At 49.1% G+C, this 19,688-nt stretch overlaps 2 protein-coding genes across 3 annotated transcripts; one reads left to right on the top strand and one right to left on the bottom strand.

Annotated features, from left to right (window-relative positions):
• Positions 1-1,203: 1,203 nt before the first annotated feature.
• hyls1 (HYLS1 centriolar and ciliogenesis associated) lies at positions 1,204-12,637 on the top strand. 2 transcript variants are annotated; one of them, XM_079999335.1, is made up of 12 exons: positions 1,204-1,336; positions 2,353-2,459; positions 3,314-3,436; positions 4,277-4,350; positions 4,693-4,859; positions 5,506-5,561; positions 8,625-8,767; positions 9,685-9,730; positions 9,808-9,871; positions 11,156-11,237; positions 12,261-12,287; positions 12,383-12,637. In XM_079999335.1, exons 2-12 carry the CDS (start codon positions 2,357-2,359, stop codon positions 12,515-12,517), a joined length of 1,020 nt encoding a protein of 339 aa, XP_079855461.1. In that variant the 5' UTR covers positions 1,204-1,336; positions 2,353-2,356; the 3' UTR covers positions 12,518-12,637. The 2 variants fall into 2 exon arrangements, with proteins under 2 accessions (XP_079855461.1, XP_079855462.1); XM_079999336.1 differs by having other exon boundaries at positions 1,291-1,345.
• On the bottom strand, positions 12,527-18,463 carry mrpl4 (mitochondrial ribosomal protein L4). The gene is made up of 9 exons (XM_079999337.1): positions 18,292-18,463; positions 18,111-18,192; positions 16,813-16,996; positions 15,536-15,587; positions 15,068-15,185; positions 13,875-13,981; positions 13,506-13,615; positions 12,849-12,922; positions 12,527-12,773 (listed from the first exon to the last, which is right to left on the bottom strand). The coding sequence occupies exons 1-9, from the start codon at positions 18,337-18,339 to the stop codon at positions 12,628-12,630; spliced, it is 921 nt and encodes a 306-aa protein (XP_079855463.1). The 5' UTR covers positions 18,340-18,463; the 3' UTR covers positions 12,527-12,627.
• Between the last annotated feature and the right edge of the window lie 1,225 nt (positions 18,464-19,688).

The raw sequence follows: 19,688 nt of genomic DNA, 5'->3' as shown, positions 1-19,688 counted from the left end.
CAGGCTGCAGGAGGAGGAGCTCAGCTCGAACCTGCTGCAAACACCCAAAGACACCGGACACTGAGGCTGTTCTGCAGCCACCGAGAAGAGGACATTTCTTCTGGATTCGTGGACACAGCTTTTAGAAATGACTTTCTTTCCGTCACAAAAAGTAACCGTTAATAGTCAGAGGAGTCTTGGGGATTTGAGTTCATTAACGTTGTGAAACGTATGACGTATAGATAGTGGGCAATAGCCTATTTTACCTAAGGTTACATGGGGGAGAAGACCGACATATTAATTAATAGACAAATAAACAATAAACAATAAAAAAACAAGGAAACAAACAAACAAATACATAAACAAACAAGAAAACAAACAAATAAATAAATAAACAAGAAAACAAATAGACACAAACAAACGAGCGGACAAATAAATAAACACAAACAAGCCAACAAATACATCAATAGATAAACAAACAAGAAAACAAACACATAAATAAATACATAAAAAACACGCACACAAATAAATAAATACAGAAACAAGCAAACAAGAAAAAAAAACAAATAAATAAATACATAAAAAAACACGCGCACAAATAAATAAAGCGCTGCGTCGTCCTGCAGGGGGCGCTGCGTCCTGCAGGGGGCGCTGCGTCCTCCTCCACTTCCTGGTCGAGGAAGCCGCCGGGGCGGTTCGAACCGGGGATGAGAGCTTCGACTCCGTGCGAAGATTCGGTTCCCGACGAGTCACTCGGGGAGAAGAGTCGTTCGATCGTCAGGCTCCGCCTTCATTCGGTTGAAGTTGCTGAAGCGAGAGGGAGGAGACTTCCGGTCGAGCTACGGGACCATCCCCGCGGAAATCACTCAATTCTGTCTCATGTATTTTATTTTGGTGAATGACGTCGGTCGCGTCCTGCGTGCGTTCCACCGAATGTCCAGGACCCGTTTTGTCTTTCTCCCTCGTCCCGTCCTCGGTTCTTTTGTCCGGGCACTGAGTCGGTGACTCGCCCGCCCGCGACGCTCGAGTCGTTTCAACGAGTCGTTCGGAGCGAACGGGTCGTTTGCCGCTCGAGCAGCGTCACTGGTTACGAAGCGTTTAACGGCCGCGCGGCGTCCAACGGCGGAGAGCTCCCCGGGAAGCGAAGTTTAAACGGCGGAGAGCTCCCCCGGGAAGCGGCGTTTAAACGGCGGAGAGCTCCCCCGGGAAGCGGCGTCCAACGGCGGAGAGCTCCCCGGGAAGCGAAGTTTAAACGGCGGAGAGCTCCCCGGGAAGCGGCGTTTTCAACGCGGTTTCAAGCCCCGGGATCCACCCGCATTCATGCGTTTGTGAGCGGGACGGAGAACTCCGAGCGCAGGTGAGAAACGTGCGTTAAATGTATTTATTAAGGTTCATCTGTGGGTTGTTCTGTTTGCTTTTCAGACGAAACATTATTTATAATAATTAAAAGACATTATTTATAATAATTAAAACACATTATTTATAATAATTAAAACACATTATTTATAATAATTAAAAGACATTATTTATAATAATTAAAACACATTATTTATAATAATTAAAACACATTATTTATAATAATTAAAAGACATTATTTACAATAATTAAAACACATTATTTACAATAATTAAAACACATTATTTATCGTCATAATTTAGACCTTATTTAGAACCATGTCAAGAACTCACTCTGCACAGGATTGACATGACGTATTCTGAATATTTTATATATTTTACCATTAATGTTTTGCCTTTGTTCCGCTATTTGTGTGTATGTTTGTACTTATTGTTCTTGTTTTTACTTATTGTTGTTGTTTACCGTAGTTATTGTTATTGTTCGTCCTCTGTCATGACGTTGTGAGCTCGCTAACTGTGTGTGGACGCTGGTAAGGGTGGTGACGTCACAATGGTCGCGGTAAAGCTCGTTGTGTAACAACCGGAACCGCAACAAAAGCATAAAAAACAAACAAAGCTAAACTGTCCGGAAAAAGGAGAAAAACATATTATAATAAATATTAAAAATAGGATAAAAATGAAATTAAAATGTCATAAAAATACAAAACCGGAAGTCAGATATTTCAGATGTATACAAATGTACAAGTACATTGTTGTTGTGTTGTAAAGGCTGAAATGATAAAGTGATTCTTACGTAAATATCTAGTTTTCTGCTTCATCTGTGTAAGATTATCTTCATGAAACCCTTTCAAAGCGATCCAACCACTTTGTGCCCGGCGGGTCAGTGACGTTCAAAGCGTCTGACGTCACACTCAGGTTAGCCGGGGGATGCCAGCCTACCCGTCCGCCGCCCGCGTTGCTTCTTTTCTCTTCTTTTTGTGGCTAAACGCCGGACGGGGCCTCCACCTCCTCCTTCCAGGAACATGGCGGACGGCCTGGACTTCTCCGAGGAGGAGATCCGGCAGCAGCTGGCGACGCTGGGATACAGGAACGTACCGCCACACAGGCTGCAGCAGCTGAAGAGAGGTGGGTCACACCCCGCGGACTGCTGCTGTTACTCTGAGGCTCTGCCTTACCACCAACACTGTGTCGTTTATTAACAACAACAACAATAATAATAATAATACACAATAATGATAATATTAGCACTGATGATGATGATGATGATGATAATAATAATAATAATAATAATAATAATAATAATAATAATAATAAACAATAATGATAATATTAGCACTGATGATGATGATGATGATGATGATGATAATAATAATAATAATAATTAATAAACAATAATGATAATATTAGCACTGATGATGATGATGATAATATCAACAGTAATAATGATGATAATAATAATAAATAACAGAAATAATGATGATAATTAAGAGTAATAATGATAATAGTAATAACATTAACAGTAATGATGATGATACATTGGAAGCTAGCATGGGACTTGCCATGGATGTGTAGGAACATGCAACCATGGGGCAGATTTATGTTATTGCTCTTTGTGAAACACGGCCCTGAGTGAAACCCACCCAAATGTTTATGAGAAAAAAAGTTTAGTGTTAAAGCAAAGAAGCACAGTTGCAAAAACAAAATCTAAAGCACTCAGATAAAAACCACCAGTTGAGTTTACTCAAAAAATAAAAATACAATTCGGTCCTACTTTATGAAGTATTATAGCCTCTGTAAACCAATTTCTGGGCACTGGATACGACAAGTACTTTGAAGTTCTTTTACACTTCCAAGTAAGAGAAGTAAATACGGTCGTTCCGCTGGAGTGGTTTAGAGTCATGACATCACCAGAGGAGACACCCGAGGAGCGCTGAGCTAGAGTGACGCTGTCCCCCCTGTTGTGTTTCCACTCACCCCAGACCTGGACGACCTGGTTCGCAAGAAGAAGCTGAGGAGCTTCGTGTCGTCGGAGGAGCTGGACTCCAGCGGCTCTCGGACGGACGTGTCCCTGCCGAGTCCTCCGGCGTACACCAAGGAAAAAGGTGAAGCCCTGCGACGGGACCAGGCCGCCACCTGCGCTCCAACTGCCGCGCCCGGCGGCATTCAACGGGAGCGGCTCGTGTTGGTTTTGGGATGTTTTTGGGGTGGGGGGGGCGCTCCAGATCAGCGTCCTGACTTGACGCTTGAACGCCAGCCCTGTGGCCCGACCTGGGATGGGATGGGATCTCACATTTACGCCAGATGTTAAAAATGACCCTGGTGAAACGGCGCCAGGCGCAACGGAATCTGCTTTGTTGTTTTTGTATCCGAAAATGATGTTTTCTCGGGCAGTTTTAACGACCGCGCTCCCGCTTCCTGCGGAGAGCGGGACGTGGATGCACATTGTAAAAACCAGTGCCCGTGCCGGAACATTCCTGAGAGCGACTACTAAAGCTCTGGTGCCCGCACGCCCGTGTCCGTGCAGCGGTGTTCGGGGCGGGGTTGAATAACACGGTCAGTAATCTGTCCACATTTGGATGAAGTCGGATCCCCACACGATCCCTGGCGATCCCTGGGGAGGGTCCGGCTGATTTGGATCTCGGATCACGCCGGATCCGATCTGATCACAGAAGTCGCGTCGAAATGACAAGTGTAGACGGAGGGCCCGAAGTGTCCGGTGGCAGTGCATCCTGAGCTGATCCAATTGAAAAGACGTATTAGCCTGGTTTTCAGAGGGGTTTTTTTTTAATCCGGGTGGAAGGTAAACGGTGGAGCGGAGGAGCGGCCGCGGCGTGTGCGGACACTCCTGCCGCTTCCATAACGAAGCCTCATTTCGCCGCCGCGGCGAAATCACCATCTTTTGTTGTGTGATCCGAGCGACTTGCTCTGCTTTTCTCTTCCAGTGGATCCCCTCCGCCTCGCCGGACCCGGTGACGGGTTTTTCTTGCGTTCTGATGGAGCGGACCAGGAGAGACAGGCACGTACACACAGCGGTTCTCTGCGTAGGACGCGACAAACCCAAACAACGCGATTGATTCCGTGTCGGTTGACTCCCGTGGGGAACGGCCCTCGTGAAGACGTTAAATGAGAAGAGCTGTATCGTCGACATGGTTACCAACCACTTTCAGAATATTTGTTGGGTCCGCATGTGTTTTGTTTTATGTTTTATTTATTGAGCACACCCGGGCGTCAACACGGAACATGCAGTTGTGTACGTGCGTGTCATCATGATAAAGATGCTTTTTAACCCCACCTTTTCAGCTCCTCCAGCTACACAGCGACGCGCTGCAAATGATGGATGTTTCCTGTTCCGCCACAGGTGTTCGCCTGCTGTGAAAACAGAGACCACCACCGTGACTTTGACATGGCCCCCAAGGGGCTCCCGCCCTCGGCCGTCCCCACCTGGCAGGGGGTGGGGCCCGACCAGATCCAGAGCCCGGGCGGAACTCCACCCAGGAGGCACCTCATCAAGAGGAAGGTGTTGAGGTCAGCTCCCTTTTCCATTTGGAATGTGTTGGATAAGAATGTTGTCGACTGAAGCCTCCTTTCCGTTTCTGGCGCCCATGGGCGGGGCTGCTTTTTTGGCGACGGTTTGTGTCAGTGGCGGAAAAAAACGACAGCGACGACAACAAATGGTCAGCGGCGGCAGCTCTCGTTTCCGTGAATGTAAGCACCCACCTGTCTTGGCCACGCCCTCTTTCCCAAAGGAGGATTTTGTTTGAGTTTCTCTGATGATGATTATTATTTATTTATTTTATTTTTTTTGCTGCTCTGTTCATTTGTGCACGTCAGCAGTGAGTCCTCTTGGTTTCCAGCTCCCACTGTTTGTTTGTTTCTGGTGCTGGATGGATGTTCACACTGTTGAGAAGGGGAAACGCTGCAGAGCTCGACTGGACGTCAGACTTTTAACAGTTGGATGTAGTCGTCACATGTATGGGACGCTGCGTCCGTGCGGGCCCCGAGGGGCCGATCGTTGAGCACTGGCGCGTTTTTGGGCCATTCAGTAGGGTTAGGACACCGGGGCCGAAAACACAGGAACGGGAAGGAGTCACAACGTTCATGTCAAACTGTCACCGAGCTGAGCCGACATGTAACATCTGAAAATGTGATGTTTGTTTGTTTTTCTCCACAGGAGACATAAAGGACAAAGCTTTGTCTCCAATGAATCCCTCCAAAGTGAAGATTCGGGTAAGACAGATCTCATCCTCTTCGAGTTTCACTTCCAAAGCAGGATAAGACACCGCGTGACTGACTCCACATGACATCATCACCCATCACGCGCTGTCGTCCAGAGCGTCTTACAACGCCACGCACCGCTGGACACAGCCGTCACGAGTGCTTTGGCGTGACGCGGCAGCGCGCTGTCGGGAGGAGCCTGGAATCGAACCAGCAACCTTCACATTGCCAGACGACCTGCTCTTCCTCCTGTTATTGGGTCCAGTGCTGTGCAGCGACGCAGACGGCAGAGGGTGTCCATCTTACAGCGCGGTGACAGTTTCTTGTTCCGTCTGATTGAGTTAAATCAAAACAATCAAGTCACAACCATCAAGACCAAAGACGATAAAAATGCTGGATCATCAAAATCATCTCACTCCTCCTGTAACGGAAAATTTCATTATTGAAATTGAAAATAGTATTAGTGCCTCTGTACTGGTATGAAGTACCTCTTTAGTGATAACGTTTGGTTCCGATTTTCAAATGGGGGGGGGGACTTTTTTTTTTTTTTTTTACCATCTCCCTGGGCCATGACACGGAGCGGCCAGGGTGTGGCGCAGTAGCAACGCACTCGCCGGTGTTTATTAGCTGCCCGGCTAATCCTCTTAGCACTCGCCTTAAACCATCTGTCTCTACAGAGCGGCACGCCGCCACGGCTCTGGGCTCGGCCGCTTTCTCTCTCAGTCCGTCTCTCGCCCTCCGTCTTCATGTACAAACTGTGTAACTCTCCATGGGACGCAGAGAGCGACGGCGAGAGGAGCTCCCTCGACTCCTCCTTTTGGTCCGAGCGGGAGGAGGAGCGGGAGGGCGTCCACCTTAAACCCAACCCCGCCCCTGAGGACGGCCCCAGAGACCCCCTGGGGGACGGCGGGCCGGGGGTTGGGAAACGGGGCGAACCTGCCGAGGAGACCTCCGACAAGAGCAAAGAGGAAGACTGTGAAAGTGATGGAGCACACGGCGACGGAGAAGAGGGTGATGGGGTAAAAATTGGTGGAAGGGCCGGCGATGGGGTAGAAAGTGACGGTGCGGACAGCGATGGGGTAGAAAGTGACGGAGCGGACATAGAAAGTGACGGAGCGGACAGCGATGGGGTAGAAAGTGACGGAGTGGACAGCGATGGGGTAGAAAGTGACGGAGCGGACGACGATGGGGTACAGAGCGGCAGAGCAGATGGGGTACAATGTGACGGAGCGGATGGGGTACAAAGTGATGGAGCAGATGGGGATGGGGTACAAAGTGACGGAGCAGACAGCAATGGGGTACAAAGTGACGGAGCAGCCAGCAATGGGGTACAAAGTGATGGAGCGGACGGCAGTGGGGTGAAACAGGGTGGAGGGGACAGCGATGTGGTAGAAAGCAACGGAGGGAACGGTGATGGGGTAGAAAGTGACGGAGCGGACATAGAAAGTGACGGAGCGGACAGCGAGGGGGTAGAAAGTGACGGAGCGGACGGCGATGGGGTACAGAGCGACGGAGCGGATGGGGTACAAAGTGACAGAGCGGATGGGGATGGGGTACAAAGTGACGGAGGGGGCGGCAATGGGGTGAAACAGGGTGGAGGGGACAGCGATGTGGTAGAAAGCAACGGAGGGAACGGTGATGGGGTAGAAAGGGGCGGTGATGGAGGGGATGGCGATGGGGTAAAATGCAACGACGGTGATGAGGTGGAACAGGGTGGCGGGGACGGTGATGAGGTAAAAGGCGATGGAGCGGATAGTAATGGGGTAGAAAGTGATGGAGGGGATGGGGAAGGGGTGGAACAGGGTGGAGGGGACGGTGATGGGGTAGAAAGGGACGGTGATGGAGTAGAAAGGGACGGCGATGGGGTAGAAAGCGATGGGGTAAAAAGCAACGGCCGGGAAGGTGATGGGGTAGAAAGCGATGGAGGGGACGGTGATGGGGTAGAAAGGGACGCTGATGGGGTAGAAAGGGACGCTGATTGGGTAGAAAGCAACGGAGGTGATGGGGTAGAAAGCGACGGAGGGGACGTCTGCAGCGGCAGCCCGACACTGAGCCTGATGACGTCTGGCTACGGGACCTATAGACCGGACTCCGCCTGCAGGGAGGAGCTGGAGGGCGGAGACGACCGCAGCATGGCAGAGTTTGACGGAGAAAGCCGGGAGGGTTGGGAGGACGGGGAGATGGAGCGGACCCCCGCCGCGGGGGATTGGGATGGGGGAGGAAGAGAAGGGCGGAGCAGCGGGCGGGGAGATCCCTCCTCAGTGTTGGACAAGAGGGATCTGCCTGACCTGAGATCAGAGCAAGATGGCCGCCGCCGCCGCCTCATCTCGCCGCTAGAAGACGAGTTCCCGGCCGACGGGGGGCGTGGCCTCGACGGGGCTCAGATGTCGGACCACGAGCATCAAGACGACTCCTCGGGCAACGACGACATTAAGTTCATCGACTCCAAGGTGGAGGAGTGGAACGGGAACACTGGGGGACACAGGACGGGTAACGGGTTCTGTCTGTCTGCCTGCGTGCCTGTCTGCCTGCTGGTCCTTAAATTGACTTGATACTCAGTATTAGTCTTCAAAAGTAATTAAATGTTTGAGATTTGAGGTGTTTTGTCTGATTTGTGTCGTTTGTTTTTGTCACGTGGAGTAGACGTTGGTGACGTTGTAAAACCTTACGGCTGAACGTCGTGGTACAAAAATCATTTTTAAAAGGTTGTAACGGGTGTTGAAACAGTTAAACGCTGTCGACGTGGCTGAGTGACGGCAAAGAACGGCACAAAAGAGGATCTAAAGGAGCGTTTCCTGCCGCTTTGCTCACTTCCTGCTGTTTTGGGGATGGTAGCTCAGGAGGTAGAGCTGGTGGTCTAGTCATGTAAAGGTTGCTGGTTGGATCCCTGGCTCCTCCTGCTAGCATGCTGTAGTGTCCTTGAGCAAGACACTTAACCCCTCATTGCTCCTGATGGCTGCGTCTGTCGGTGTTTGAATAATTGTAAGTCGCTTTGGATAAAAGCGTCTGATCAATGAAATGTAATGTAAAATGTAATGTTTTGGTCACTTCCTGTGAACGCCGTGTGCTCCTCAGGTGCTGCCAGTGGTTTGGAGGAGGGGCTCTGCAGGCTGCACGTCACCGACACGGAGAACAAGGAAGCCTCGCTGCAGAGCGACGGAGCTAGCTCCGACTCGGGGCTCTCCACCACGGCCTTCGAGTCCTTCCTGGGAGGCACGGTGGGTTGCCGCGGCCCCCAAAAGCTGCTCCGCCGCCGCTGAGCGTTTAGACTCCGCCGGACGATGAGTCGAGCTCCGCCGGACGGAACGCTGTTGTCGCGCCGCCAAGCCTGCGATTAGGGAGGAAAGGGTTTGTTTCATTTGGACGTTTCCCGGGCCGAGCAACACGCCGGCTCCAGGGCCGGCTCCTCCTGAAGGCGTGACGGGCCGGCGGGCACACTTTGCGCGCCTGTCTCACTCTCCGACGGCACCGGCGACGCACGCGCCGGAACTATGTGTTTTCGTTTGATTTCATATTTAATATACATTATGTAGGTGGATGAGGCAGTGGCTTCAACTAATAACCCCTCGAGAAAAACGACGTGAAATGTCCTGCAACCGTCCTTAAAATGAGGAGTTGTGAGATGTTCCTTCATTTAAAAAAACAGGAACAACACCGCGTTCCGAGCGTCCGCTCTCCAAGGACCAGCGGCGTGGAGGGCGTGGCTTCCCTCCTGTCGGCTCTGTCGCTCGGCGCCGCTCATTTGCATAAAGCTGAAACCTGCTCAACTCCCCTCGTCGCCGGTCGTAGCTCCGCCCCCTGCAGCCGGACGAAGCCGCATGTGTGTGTGTGGCATGAACACAGCGATGTTGCTCGGATACCACTGCGTCCGCACGACAAAAAGGATGAAAGGGTTGATATTATGGGATGTTTTGAACACACCGTCGTCCGTGCACCCCGAGCAAAATGGAAACGTAGAAGAGGTCAAAGAAGCAGGAAAAACCTTTATCAGACAAAAAGTCAAACTAAAGATCCAGCTGCCAGGTCCTTCAAGGTCCTTCAAGGTCCTTCAAGGTCATTTAGTTTTCATGTGTTTTTTGTTCTCGTCTCTGGAGCCCGGCGCTCACCTCCTCTCTCCTTCTGCTTCCTGTTTCAGGTTGAAGGGCGTGGCCGCCAGGAGCTCAGGCCCAGGGCCAAGGCGTGTAAGTAGAGCGGGCGGTGTTTTGGGGGGAGGCTCCCTGCCCCCATCAGCTCCTCATTGTGCTTCTCCCTCCACCAGTCATCCGCCCGCCGCTGGATCACCCCCACACGCGCAACCTGAAGAAGAACGACCCCGTGTCCAGGTAGGAGCACGTGCCCACCCTTTCAAAGTAAAAGTCTTTATCTAATCAACACCACACTGTCCAAATTCACAAATGTGACCCACCGCGTACTTTAGGGTCATTTGGCGGCTTTCGACTTTTTTTTGTTTTTCGCATCATTTGTGACAAGGGTGTAGCGAACCGTGTTACTGAGATAATCACCTCCAAAGTTTTACCCACACCAGCTTCAGTCATTCAGCTCCCACAATGCAAATGGGTTGGCGGACCAACAACGCCTCATGGCTACTTAACATACTGCTGAATGGGCCAATCACCATCAGTGTTGAACAGCGTCAACAACACAACTATTTTAGTTTTTAAAAAAGCTTTTATTTAACAGCAAGAATATACCTGTTTTATAAGTTTTATAGTGGAATTACTTTAGAGTTTAAAAGTACAGACAACACAACAAAATGTCTATCAGTATTAGGAGTCTAGGAAAATCTGTCACCAACCTCAACGGACTTCATCACGTCATCAACTTCTTCCGTTGTAACAACAACGGGCGTATCGTTGGTTTCCTCTGGTGGTTCTTGAAAATATTACGTTTATTTGTCACATTAGGTTGAAAACCGCTGTTTGAAATGTTCTCCAAGTCCGGAGTAATATCACATTCAACGTGGCCGTGGGAGAACTGACTGTCATCGAGGAAAATGTCCAGTACGCGCTGCTTACACTGACTTGGATCTATGGCACTGGTCAGGTTAAGCTCCGTGATATGATTCAGATCTTCCTCCACCCGCTGCTCCTCATCCATAACAACAAGGGAAATTAAGCCGGATCCTCGTCTTGTTTACGGAAGTGACGTCAGCAATTCTTACTGGATGGTACACGTTGGCGCTGTTCAGCGTCTCGGTAACTGAACTGTTTCCTCATGTCATCTAACGGGAATATTTAACTCCACGGTTTTAACATTTTTCTACTATTTATGAATCAAACTCGGTTTTGAAAATATGTTGAGAGATAAAAATAACCTCACAGGAACACGAATCTGGAAAAATCAAATTTTCCTTCAAGAAAGGTGTTTTCAACTGATTTGGCTGCTCCTGCCCATTTTAGAAATGCGCCAGACGGCGGCTTTTGCTGCGGTGGGTCACATTTATTTTAATGAATATAACAAAGTCTGTCTGTAGGTCATTAAATTGACTGATACTTATTTGAGGTGTTGATTTTTTTTTTTAAAGAGGTAGTGCTGCATATGTGTGATTTTAAAAAGTGAGAAATGTTGTCTTTACGGGGATTAAAAGCAAACTTTCCGTCCTGGAGGTATTTCCAGTACAAACACAACTGGGAGGTGTTCAAGGTTCCAGGAGAGCGTGACAGGAGGGCACTGCAGCTGGAGATCAGGGTGAGGGCCAACGCTCCGTCACTAACGTGTCGGGGCCGTTGCACGGGTACACATGGTGACACACCTTACACCAACCAACCACAACATTAAAAGCACCACTAATAAACACTAATACTGTGCAGCTCCACCTCGTGCCTCTAAAACAGCTGTGAGGTGGAGGCAGTGACTCCACCAGACTCTGAAGGTGTCCTGTGGCGTCTGGCACCAAGACGTCAGCAGCAGATCCTTTAAGTCCTGGAAGGTGGAGGTGGGGCCCCCATGGATCGGGCTTGTTGTTCCAGCACATCCCACGGATGCTCCATGGGATCGGACCCTAACCCCACCCATCCACATGATGTAGAAGAAAAGGTGATTCGTCAGACCTCCACCTTCCATGGCTCCATGCTCCAGTTGTGACGCTCAAGTGTCCATTGTAGGTGCTTTCAGGGGTGGACAGGGGTCAGCGTGGACACTGTGAGCTCCCACACGCAGCAAGCTGCCATGCACTGTGTCCTGACACAGTTCTACTGTGGGATCGAACCGGACGAGCCCGACCTCACTCCACACCTGCGTCAATGAGCCTTGGGCCCCATGACCCTGTCGCCGGTTCACCGGTCGTCCTTCCTGGGAGCACTTTTGGTAGTAACCATGCTGCTGTGACCCAGTCGTCCAGCATCACAATGTGCTCCTTGTCAAAGTGGCTCAGATCCTTACGCTGCTTCAACACATCAACTTCAACAACTCACTCTTCACTTGCATATTATAGTCATGTATATAACCCTATCTATTTATATATTACAGTGTATATATAATATATAACAGTATATTTAGTCATTCACTTGACCTGTCACTTTTAATGTTGTGGTTGGTTCGTGTTTAATAACAAGCAGAAAGATTTTGGATTAAAGCAGCTTCTGCCTTTTCTCCATTATACAGTGTGAAGCTTTCCTCTGCATCCATTGAAACTGTGCGTTCCTTGAAATGACGCTTTTATCATTTGAACAGTTTGTTCTGTGAACTGAACTTGTTGTGGTTTTGTTGCAGGAACAACTTGCGTATCAACCTCCACCGGTAAGACCACCACCCAGTCTGACCGGAAGACTTTCAATTCCATGTTTTAAGGTGTAAGACTTGTGGTCCTGATGCGGTTCCGTGTGCCGTTTCAGCCCCGGCAGCGCCGCGTCCTGGCCCCCAACACCTACGTGGTTCCCACGGAGAAGAAGCGCTCGGCGCTGCGCTGGGAGATCAGGAACAACCTGGCGCTGGGCGTCCTGCCGCCAAAACACAACTACTGGCTCTAGCCTCACCACCGCACGCCTTCCACCTGCCGTCAGCATTTTTATTTTTATTGTTACTATTGTTCTTTTACATAATAAAAAAGGTTGAAATAATGAGCTTGTGGTGAGGTGCATCATGGGAAGTCTGAGTAGGGCAGCTTGAAGGGGTGGAGCTGGGTGTAGCGCCTGTCGTGCCACAGCAGCTTGTCCTCCAGGAAGCGCAGCGTCTCCAGCGTCAGCAGCAGAGCCTCGTGCTTCAGGATGCTGTGCACGTTGAGGCCTGGAGGGACGACACAGCACGTCAACATGGGTGGAGGAGGGAGGGGTGGAGGGAGGGTTGGGTGGAGGGACGTACCCACGGCTGGAATGACGTTCACCGTCTTCAGAGCTGCTGTGGCCGCCAGGAGGTTTTCAGGAAGGTCTTCAGCGCTGGAAACAGAGCGAGAGGCCAAAGCTCTTCACTGCTATGTCCAATGACCCATCCAAGATGGAGGCAGTGTCTTCATTCACAACACCATCCTTCCTCATCGTTCATTCGTTCACACCACCACCCATCCTTCCTCATCATTCATTCACAACACCATCCTTCCTCATCATTCATTCACGGTGCATTTCATTCCAATTGAAGGTTGTTACACAGTAACAGCTCTGCTCTGTTTAAAAGTTACAGAGCAGAGCCTTGGACACAGGGACGACGCCTGCCCAGAGAAACAAGGAGCCACAGCAAAATGCAGGGTGTTGGACATGCAGGGTGTTGAGGGTGTTGAGATGCAGGGTGTTGGACATGCAGGGTGTTGAGGGTGTTGAGATGCAGGGTGTTGAGGGTGTTGAGATGCAGGGTGTTGGACATGCAGGGTGTTGGACATGCAGGGTGTTGAGGGGGTTGAGATGCAGGGTGTTGGACATGCAGGGTGTTGAGATGCAGGGTGTTGGACATGCAGGGTGTTGAGGGGGTTGAGATGCAGGGTGTTGGACATGCAGGGTGTTGAGGGTGTTGCAGGCGTCAACTCACGCGTCCACGATGAGGAGCGACTCCCCCCAGTGGCGCTGGTGGAGGAGCTGCAGCAGGAAGTGGGGGTCGGGGGTGGGGAGGTCCAGGGAGTCCACCAGGTACAGGTCGCCCTGACACGATATGAAACGTTGATCATCATGTGGTTTCATGTACGTTGAGGTTATTTTTATTTCCTCATATTTAATGATCATTAGTTATTGTTTATGGCCGTTTTTTGGGGTCATTTGATTTGTCCTTTAAGTTATATTTGTTTATCATTAGGTTTGGTGTATATTGCCTTATACATAAAGAATCTTTGAAATGCATCTTAATGTCTAGTTATATATAAATATTTCTATAGATATATTTAATACAACGCATTTCTTTTACCTGAGCCAGTTTGGAGCTGAGCGCCACCTTGAGGCCCAGCACTCGTACTTTCATGGGCAGCATGTAGTAGTAGCTGGTCGGGCCCCGGGGTCCGTGAGACACCCCGCCTGGGTGTGAAAGCGTGGAAGGAGGGCGTGGTCACATCCACAAAGCGTAAAAACCGGGTAATCAAACCATAGAGTGAGCAGCAACAACAGATGACAGTGAAGCGCCTCGTCTCCAAGCCCGTCGTAGTGCACACGTGAGAAAATGAGATCAAAGCGGCTCGACCGGGTGCCACGCCCTTTATTTTTTTGACAAGAGATTTGAATACTGCAGGTTGCGAACACACAGACGTCTGCATGTCCAACGCTTTACAATGTTAAAATTCCTTCACTTCCGATGCACTTTGTGGAAAATGTCTCATTCGAGTTTATGTTGAGGTCAAGTCAAACACGGACCCTGCCCCGTCATGACCACACAAGAGGCCTCCACAGGATGTAACATTCAAACTTTGACGACATGAAACTAGGATATAACTACCGGGAGTCCCTGAACGGAGTCCCCCCGGTGGCCGCCAACAGAACTGCAGTCACTGCTGCAGGTTCCAAATGTGCCAATTCCACAAAGCAGGAAACAAAGGTGAGATTGGAGCATTAAAGAACGTCTGCAGCTGCCGGGAGACGCTGCCGTTTCCCTGTCTCAGCACTGATTTAATACCAAAAAAAAAAAAAAAAGTGCTTCGAAATGTGGTTTCTGACCTGGAAAAAGGAAGAAACTCAGAAAATGAAATAAAGTAAAATAAAAGCGACTCTGAAACCGCAGTATGCTCAACAGGTACCAGAACAACCCCACACCCGCCGTAACACTGCACAGGCCAGCGTATCCCACAATGCACTGTGAGGGCGAGACGCCGCTGGGTTTCCACGCAGCGTCGTGATGGCAACGGGCTGACAGGAAGTAGAGCGCCAACATATTGATCTCTTTTACTCGCGCACACACCAAAGTAAAGTGGACGACGGTACACGAGCAGCGTGTTGTACAAGTCGGGGCGCGGCGAAGGAGCCTCGCTGTCGAGGGCGTGGCTTATGCAAACGTGGGATCAAAGACTTGTGATTGGCCGGTTTCATGGCACCTTCCAGGGACCCACTGAGAAACGAGAACCACGTCGCAACTCCGGTGACGCGAACCTTCTCCGTGACAACCACACCCACCTCCTCTCCACAGCGGCGAGCGGATGCTCCCGTGTCGGGCGCGGCCGGTTCCCTTCTGTCGCCACGGCTTCTTGCCGCCGCCACGCACCTCCGAGCGCACCTTGGTGTGGGCGTAGCTCTGAGGGGAGACGAGTCCACATCTTACTTCTTGACACTGAACAGCTGTGCCATTCGGCAGCTTGAGGAAAACTTCAAACTGTTGAACGCCAGGGTTTATTCCGGGACGACAACTTTTAATCCAAGGATGTTCAAGTACCTTTTTAAGCACTTTTCAATTTTCAGTGAGATCGTTATTAATTTAAATACAATCGTAATCTCATTGTCTATTATTTAGTTACAAACAAACACAAATATGAATCTTGAATATTTTTCAGCAGATTGGGCGGCATGGCCACGCCCTCATCCCCGACGCCGAGTGTCGACCGCAAACCCAGAATGTGTGACTGGCAAAGACGGACGAAGACTTACGATCCTCTTGAAGCTCCTCTGCCACATTTCAACTTGGTGCAGGATGTCGAGCCTGAAAGAACCAGATGTCAGTCAACCTCAACTCACTGAGTCAGACGACGCCGCCTCAATAAGCACAGCATCCTTCAAAGGAAGTTGACGCATAAAAACCCCGGCTCCATGAACGTCGCAACGCAACGTTTTTCTTCCATTTTGTTTGTAGAAGTTTCCTTCCGCTACCTTTATGTGTTTTTATAATTGCTTACGCACATTTCTCAGTACTGGGTTCACGTTTGTAAAATCTCTTCACTCACACTTCATTCGTATCTCAAAACCACCTCGTTGGACGAGGAAAGTATCTCTGCCAACAACAACAATGTCAACAATGATAATAACAACAGCACTGTCACTCATATCAGCAAGAGCCAAAACAATAATAATAACAACAACAACACTTACAGGGGGCATTACAAGACGGGCCATTTTTCTTTCATTATTTTACAGAACCTAACATTCCAAAACAACAACCACACCTCTCTGTACATGTCAGAGATGCATCTGAAATGCTTCAACGTCCTATATTTGCCATTTAATTCCAAAATAAACAAAATGAAACTAGAGTAGTTCCAGTAGTGTAATAAAGAAATGTGTATATATACACTACACATACAGTTCATATAGGATAATACAGCCCCGTAGAGGCATAGTGAGGCTGGTCAACCCTGTGTTCTCTTACAGTACACCAGGAAGAAGCCCCTGCCGGGCTCCGCCCTTCAGATTAAAGGGGAATCAGCTGACGAAGTCATTTCAATACAGTATATCTGTAGAAATTCAGTTTTGCTCGATGTTGGGTTTTGAACTCGAATTCAACCGCAGTGAAAAGAGTCTAAACACCTGCAAAATGAGCAGCTGATAAAGAGCTTCGCTGGCGGGTGAGTTTGAGTGAGAACACAATTCATGAATTTTGAAACGTGCAGTGATAAAAATGCATTTTATGTCAAAACAATGACACGTGACACACCAGCAGGGGGCGCTGAGCCACACTCATCACCCGTATCTCCAACAGCGACACCGATGTAGCTCATTTTATATCTGATAACGATATATCACGATACAGCACATTTTCTGTATATTCAATGAATAAATAGTTGAGATATAAAAAACACATGGTGGCACTGTGAGGTCTCTCAAATTCACAGGAGACAAAACAAGAGGAAGAATCCAAAACATTAAAAAAAAACAACGATAATTAAAATTCCAAAAAGTTCCCATTTGTTCAAGCAGGGCTGCGCTCTGACCTGGACGGCACGGCGAAGACGTCCGGGTGGAGCTGAGCCAGACCCACGGGCTCGCCGTCCGCCGCCCGCAGCGACTCCACCCACGCGTGGACGGGGCGACGGTGCGGCGGCAGCGATGAAGGGTCGCAGGTTCTGAGCACGGGGAGGCTGGAGCCGGCCACAGGAGGAGCCGGAGGAGGCCGCCCTGCCAGGAGCAGCACAGCCACACGTTGGACTGCTTCGACACTTTCACTTTTTGAAATGATTTCTAAATGATCTTACTTTTTACACTTTCACTGCATCAGAAATCCAGGTTCATTTTTCCCTTATCTTGCTATTTTAACCGTTGGGTTTTATTGTATATTTCACCCATTTATTGCAGATTGATTTATTATCAATCTTTTTAACACTTGAATACCTTCTTTAAAAGTTAAAATTCCCTCTACGTCGTCGCTTGGCTTGTCACAAGAATTTCACTGTTCAGAATGACTGTGTTACACTGAGCATCTGATGAATAAAAACACTTTGACTATTTTATTCTATTGTTTGTTATTATTACTGCCTCACTCCCCACGCGTATCAATGAGACTTGGGCCTCATGACCCTGTCGCCGGTTCACCGGTCGTCCTTCCTGGGAGCACTTTTGGTAGGTAGTAACCACTGCATAGACCTGTGCTGGTGGAGATGCTGTGACCCAGTCGTCCAGCATCACAATGTGCTCCATGTCAACGTGGCTCAGATCCTTACGCTGCTTCAACACATCAACTTCAACAACACACTCTTCACCTGCTGCCTCATATGATAATATATAACACTTCACACATACGCATATATATTACACCATATATATATAGTTATAATAATATACAACAGTATATAATAATAATGTATCCCACCCCTTGACAGGTGCCATGGGAACCAGATGACCAATGTTATTCACGTCACCTGTCACTGCTTTTAATGTTGTGTATCTATGTGGAAGTGGAAGATGGTTTTGCCAGGTCGTCAAAGCATCTGAAGTTTGTGTTGCCAGTTTAACTGCTGTCTATCTTGTCTCTATTGTATTGAACCAGTTGGCCGTTCGTTGAACTCGGGTCATTTCGAAAATGTTTGGTGGTATGTTCATTCCCACGGCCAGTTAGTTCATGTAGATTTAGGGTTTACTTGAGCACAGCCCCCAGCAGCAGATCTCCCTCCCTCCCTCTCGCTACACAGCACATGGCAGCGCGTCGAACCGGGCGCTAGCTTGTATCAGTCCGCCTGTATCGCCGTATGTGGACGGGTGTTGACATGTGCAGGTGCCGGGCCTCCTCGCTTACTTGATCTGGAAGGGTCCACCAGGTTGGAGGGGAGACGTAGGTTTGAAGGCAGCGAGCTCTCACCGGACAAACACGACGCGAACTGGAAAACAACAAAACAACAACGTCATTCTGTCAGAACGCGCCAGGACCGCTCTACAACGCGGCGTCGCGTCACAGTCCTGCATTTCACCGCCCTCACCCGCTTGGCGACTCCTCTGCCGCACACCGTCACCGACACACGGAACATTTCTGTTCCGTTTGTTGGAAACTAACGCGCCGGTTTTGTCGCGAAACGTTCGTAAACATGCGCTCGGACGCTCGGTTCGGGGAGGGAAGGTCAGGCGGCGTTGCCGGTTGGGCTGCGGCGCACAGTGATGACGTCAGGGAGGAGCCCCTCCCCTCTAGTGGTCAGGGTCTGAACTGCCATTTGGTTTTCATTCATTTTATTTACAACCAGGAGTAAAACCATGATCAGAAATAGATTTAATCTACTTAGAGTCATATGAATAATAATAAAAATGATGATTTGAAACTATTCAACATTTGTGTGTATACCCCTGATATTTTAACTTTATCCTTCAAATAAATGTGACTTAAAAAAATAAAATAAAGAAAATAAAACTTTTATACAGTGTAAATTCGGCCTAAATGGGAGTTTGAAGAGAACGGAAAACTCAATGAGATGTGTGAGGACATCTCACGCCACAGGAATGAAACAAAAATGATCATCAGGAGGGAGCTCCCACACGGGTTCCATGGGCTGCTATGATGACTATACAAGAAAGCGCGTGTTCTGTGTTGAATCATGAAAAGAAGATGCTGAAAATAGAATGTGTGATCACTTCAATTCACTTTATGAATAGGCCATCATAACAATACCAAATATACAAGGTGACACATTTAAACATTACAATTTCTCAGTAGCTCATATTTACAAAAACCCAAGTGCAAGAGTGTCACTTTGTTACAGACATGATTGTGCGTCATTACAAAGCTGTAAGTATAAGTCCAAACAAGTTGTACATTTTATCATACATGATCAACAATATAATACATAAAATACATAAAAAACAAAGGCGTCTGCAGCGAATATTACAATGAATACAAACACATTCAAAATAACAATAAAGAAAAATACATTTGGTCTTTGGTCTGACGTCTAAATGAGTTTAGAAAACCAGAATGTCGACCCTTTCGCATCATCTTGGCCTGGAACTTCCAGGTCCACATTTGAGGGCCTGAAGTCCGGCCGCCCCAGTGTGCCGGCCTTTCCACCGGCCGTGTTTTCGTGTTGTTGTTGCTGTCTGGGGAAAACAGTGACCAAGTATCCACCCTCCGTTTCTGGCGTCGCTTCCCTCGCGGCGGTCGCGCCGCGCTCCCTCGCCCTCACGCCCGCGCCAGCGGCCGGCCCTTCTCTGTGGGGCCGCCGGGCGTGGCTGCCGCCGTTGGCGTCGGCGCCCGGCAGAGACGCCCCAAAGCCGAGCTCTGGTCTCTGAACGGCTGCTTTGAACCTTGGCCCGTTGTGGACGCCTGACGTCCTGGAGGCCCTGGCTCGGGGCACATGAGTCTTTCCGGTGAAATCATCAATGTTGAGAT

This window comes from Zeus faber (assembly GCF_960531495.2).
Source record: "Zeus faber genome assembly, chromosome: 4".
Classification (NCBI taxonomy): Eukaryota; Metazoa; Chordata; class Actinopteri; order Zeiformes; family Zeidae; genus Zeus; species Zeus faber.
Note: the sequence above shows the minus strand (reverse complement) of the source record. Positions and strands in the feature narration are given on the sequence as shown.

Bases quoted from the DNA above. Each gene is read 5' to 3' on its own strand.
- mrpl4 (XM_079999337.1), bottom strand. From the start codon at position 18,339: ATGTTCCGTGTGTCGGTGACGGTGTGCGGCAGAGGAGTCGCCAAGCGG. The intron at 15,588-16,812 runs GTCAGAGCGCAG...TGGTTCTTTCAG, and splicing joins GTCTTCGCCGTGCCGTCCAG to GCTCGACATCCTGCACCAAG. The intron at 13,616-13,874 runs GTAAAAGAAATG...ATATCGTGTCAG, and splicing joins TCAGCTCCAAACTGGCTCAG to GGCGACCTGTACCTGGTGGA.
- hyls1 (XM_079999335.1), top strand. From the start codon at position 2,357: ATGGCGGACGGCCTGGACTTCTCCGAGGAGGAGATCCGGCAGCAGCTG. The intron at 2,460-3,313 runs GTGGGTCACACC...CACTCACCCCAG, and splicing joins GCTGCAGCAGCTGAAGAGAG to ACCTGGACGACCTGGTTCGC. The intron at 5,562-8,624 runs GTAAGACAGATC...TGTGCTCCTCAG, and splicing joins CCTCCAAAGTGAAGATTCGG to GTGCTGCCAGTGGTTTGGAG.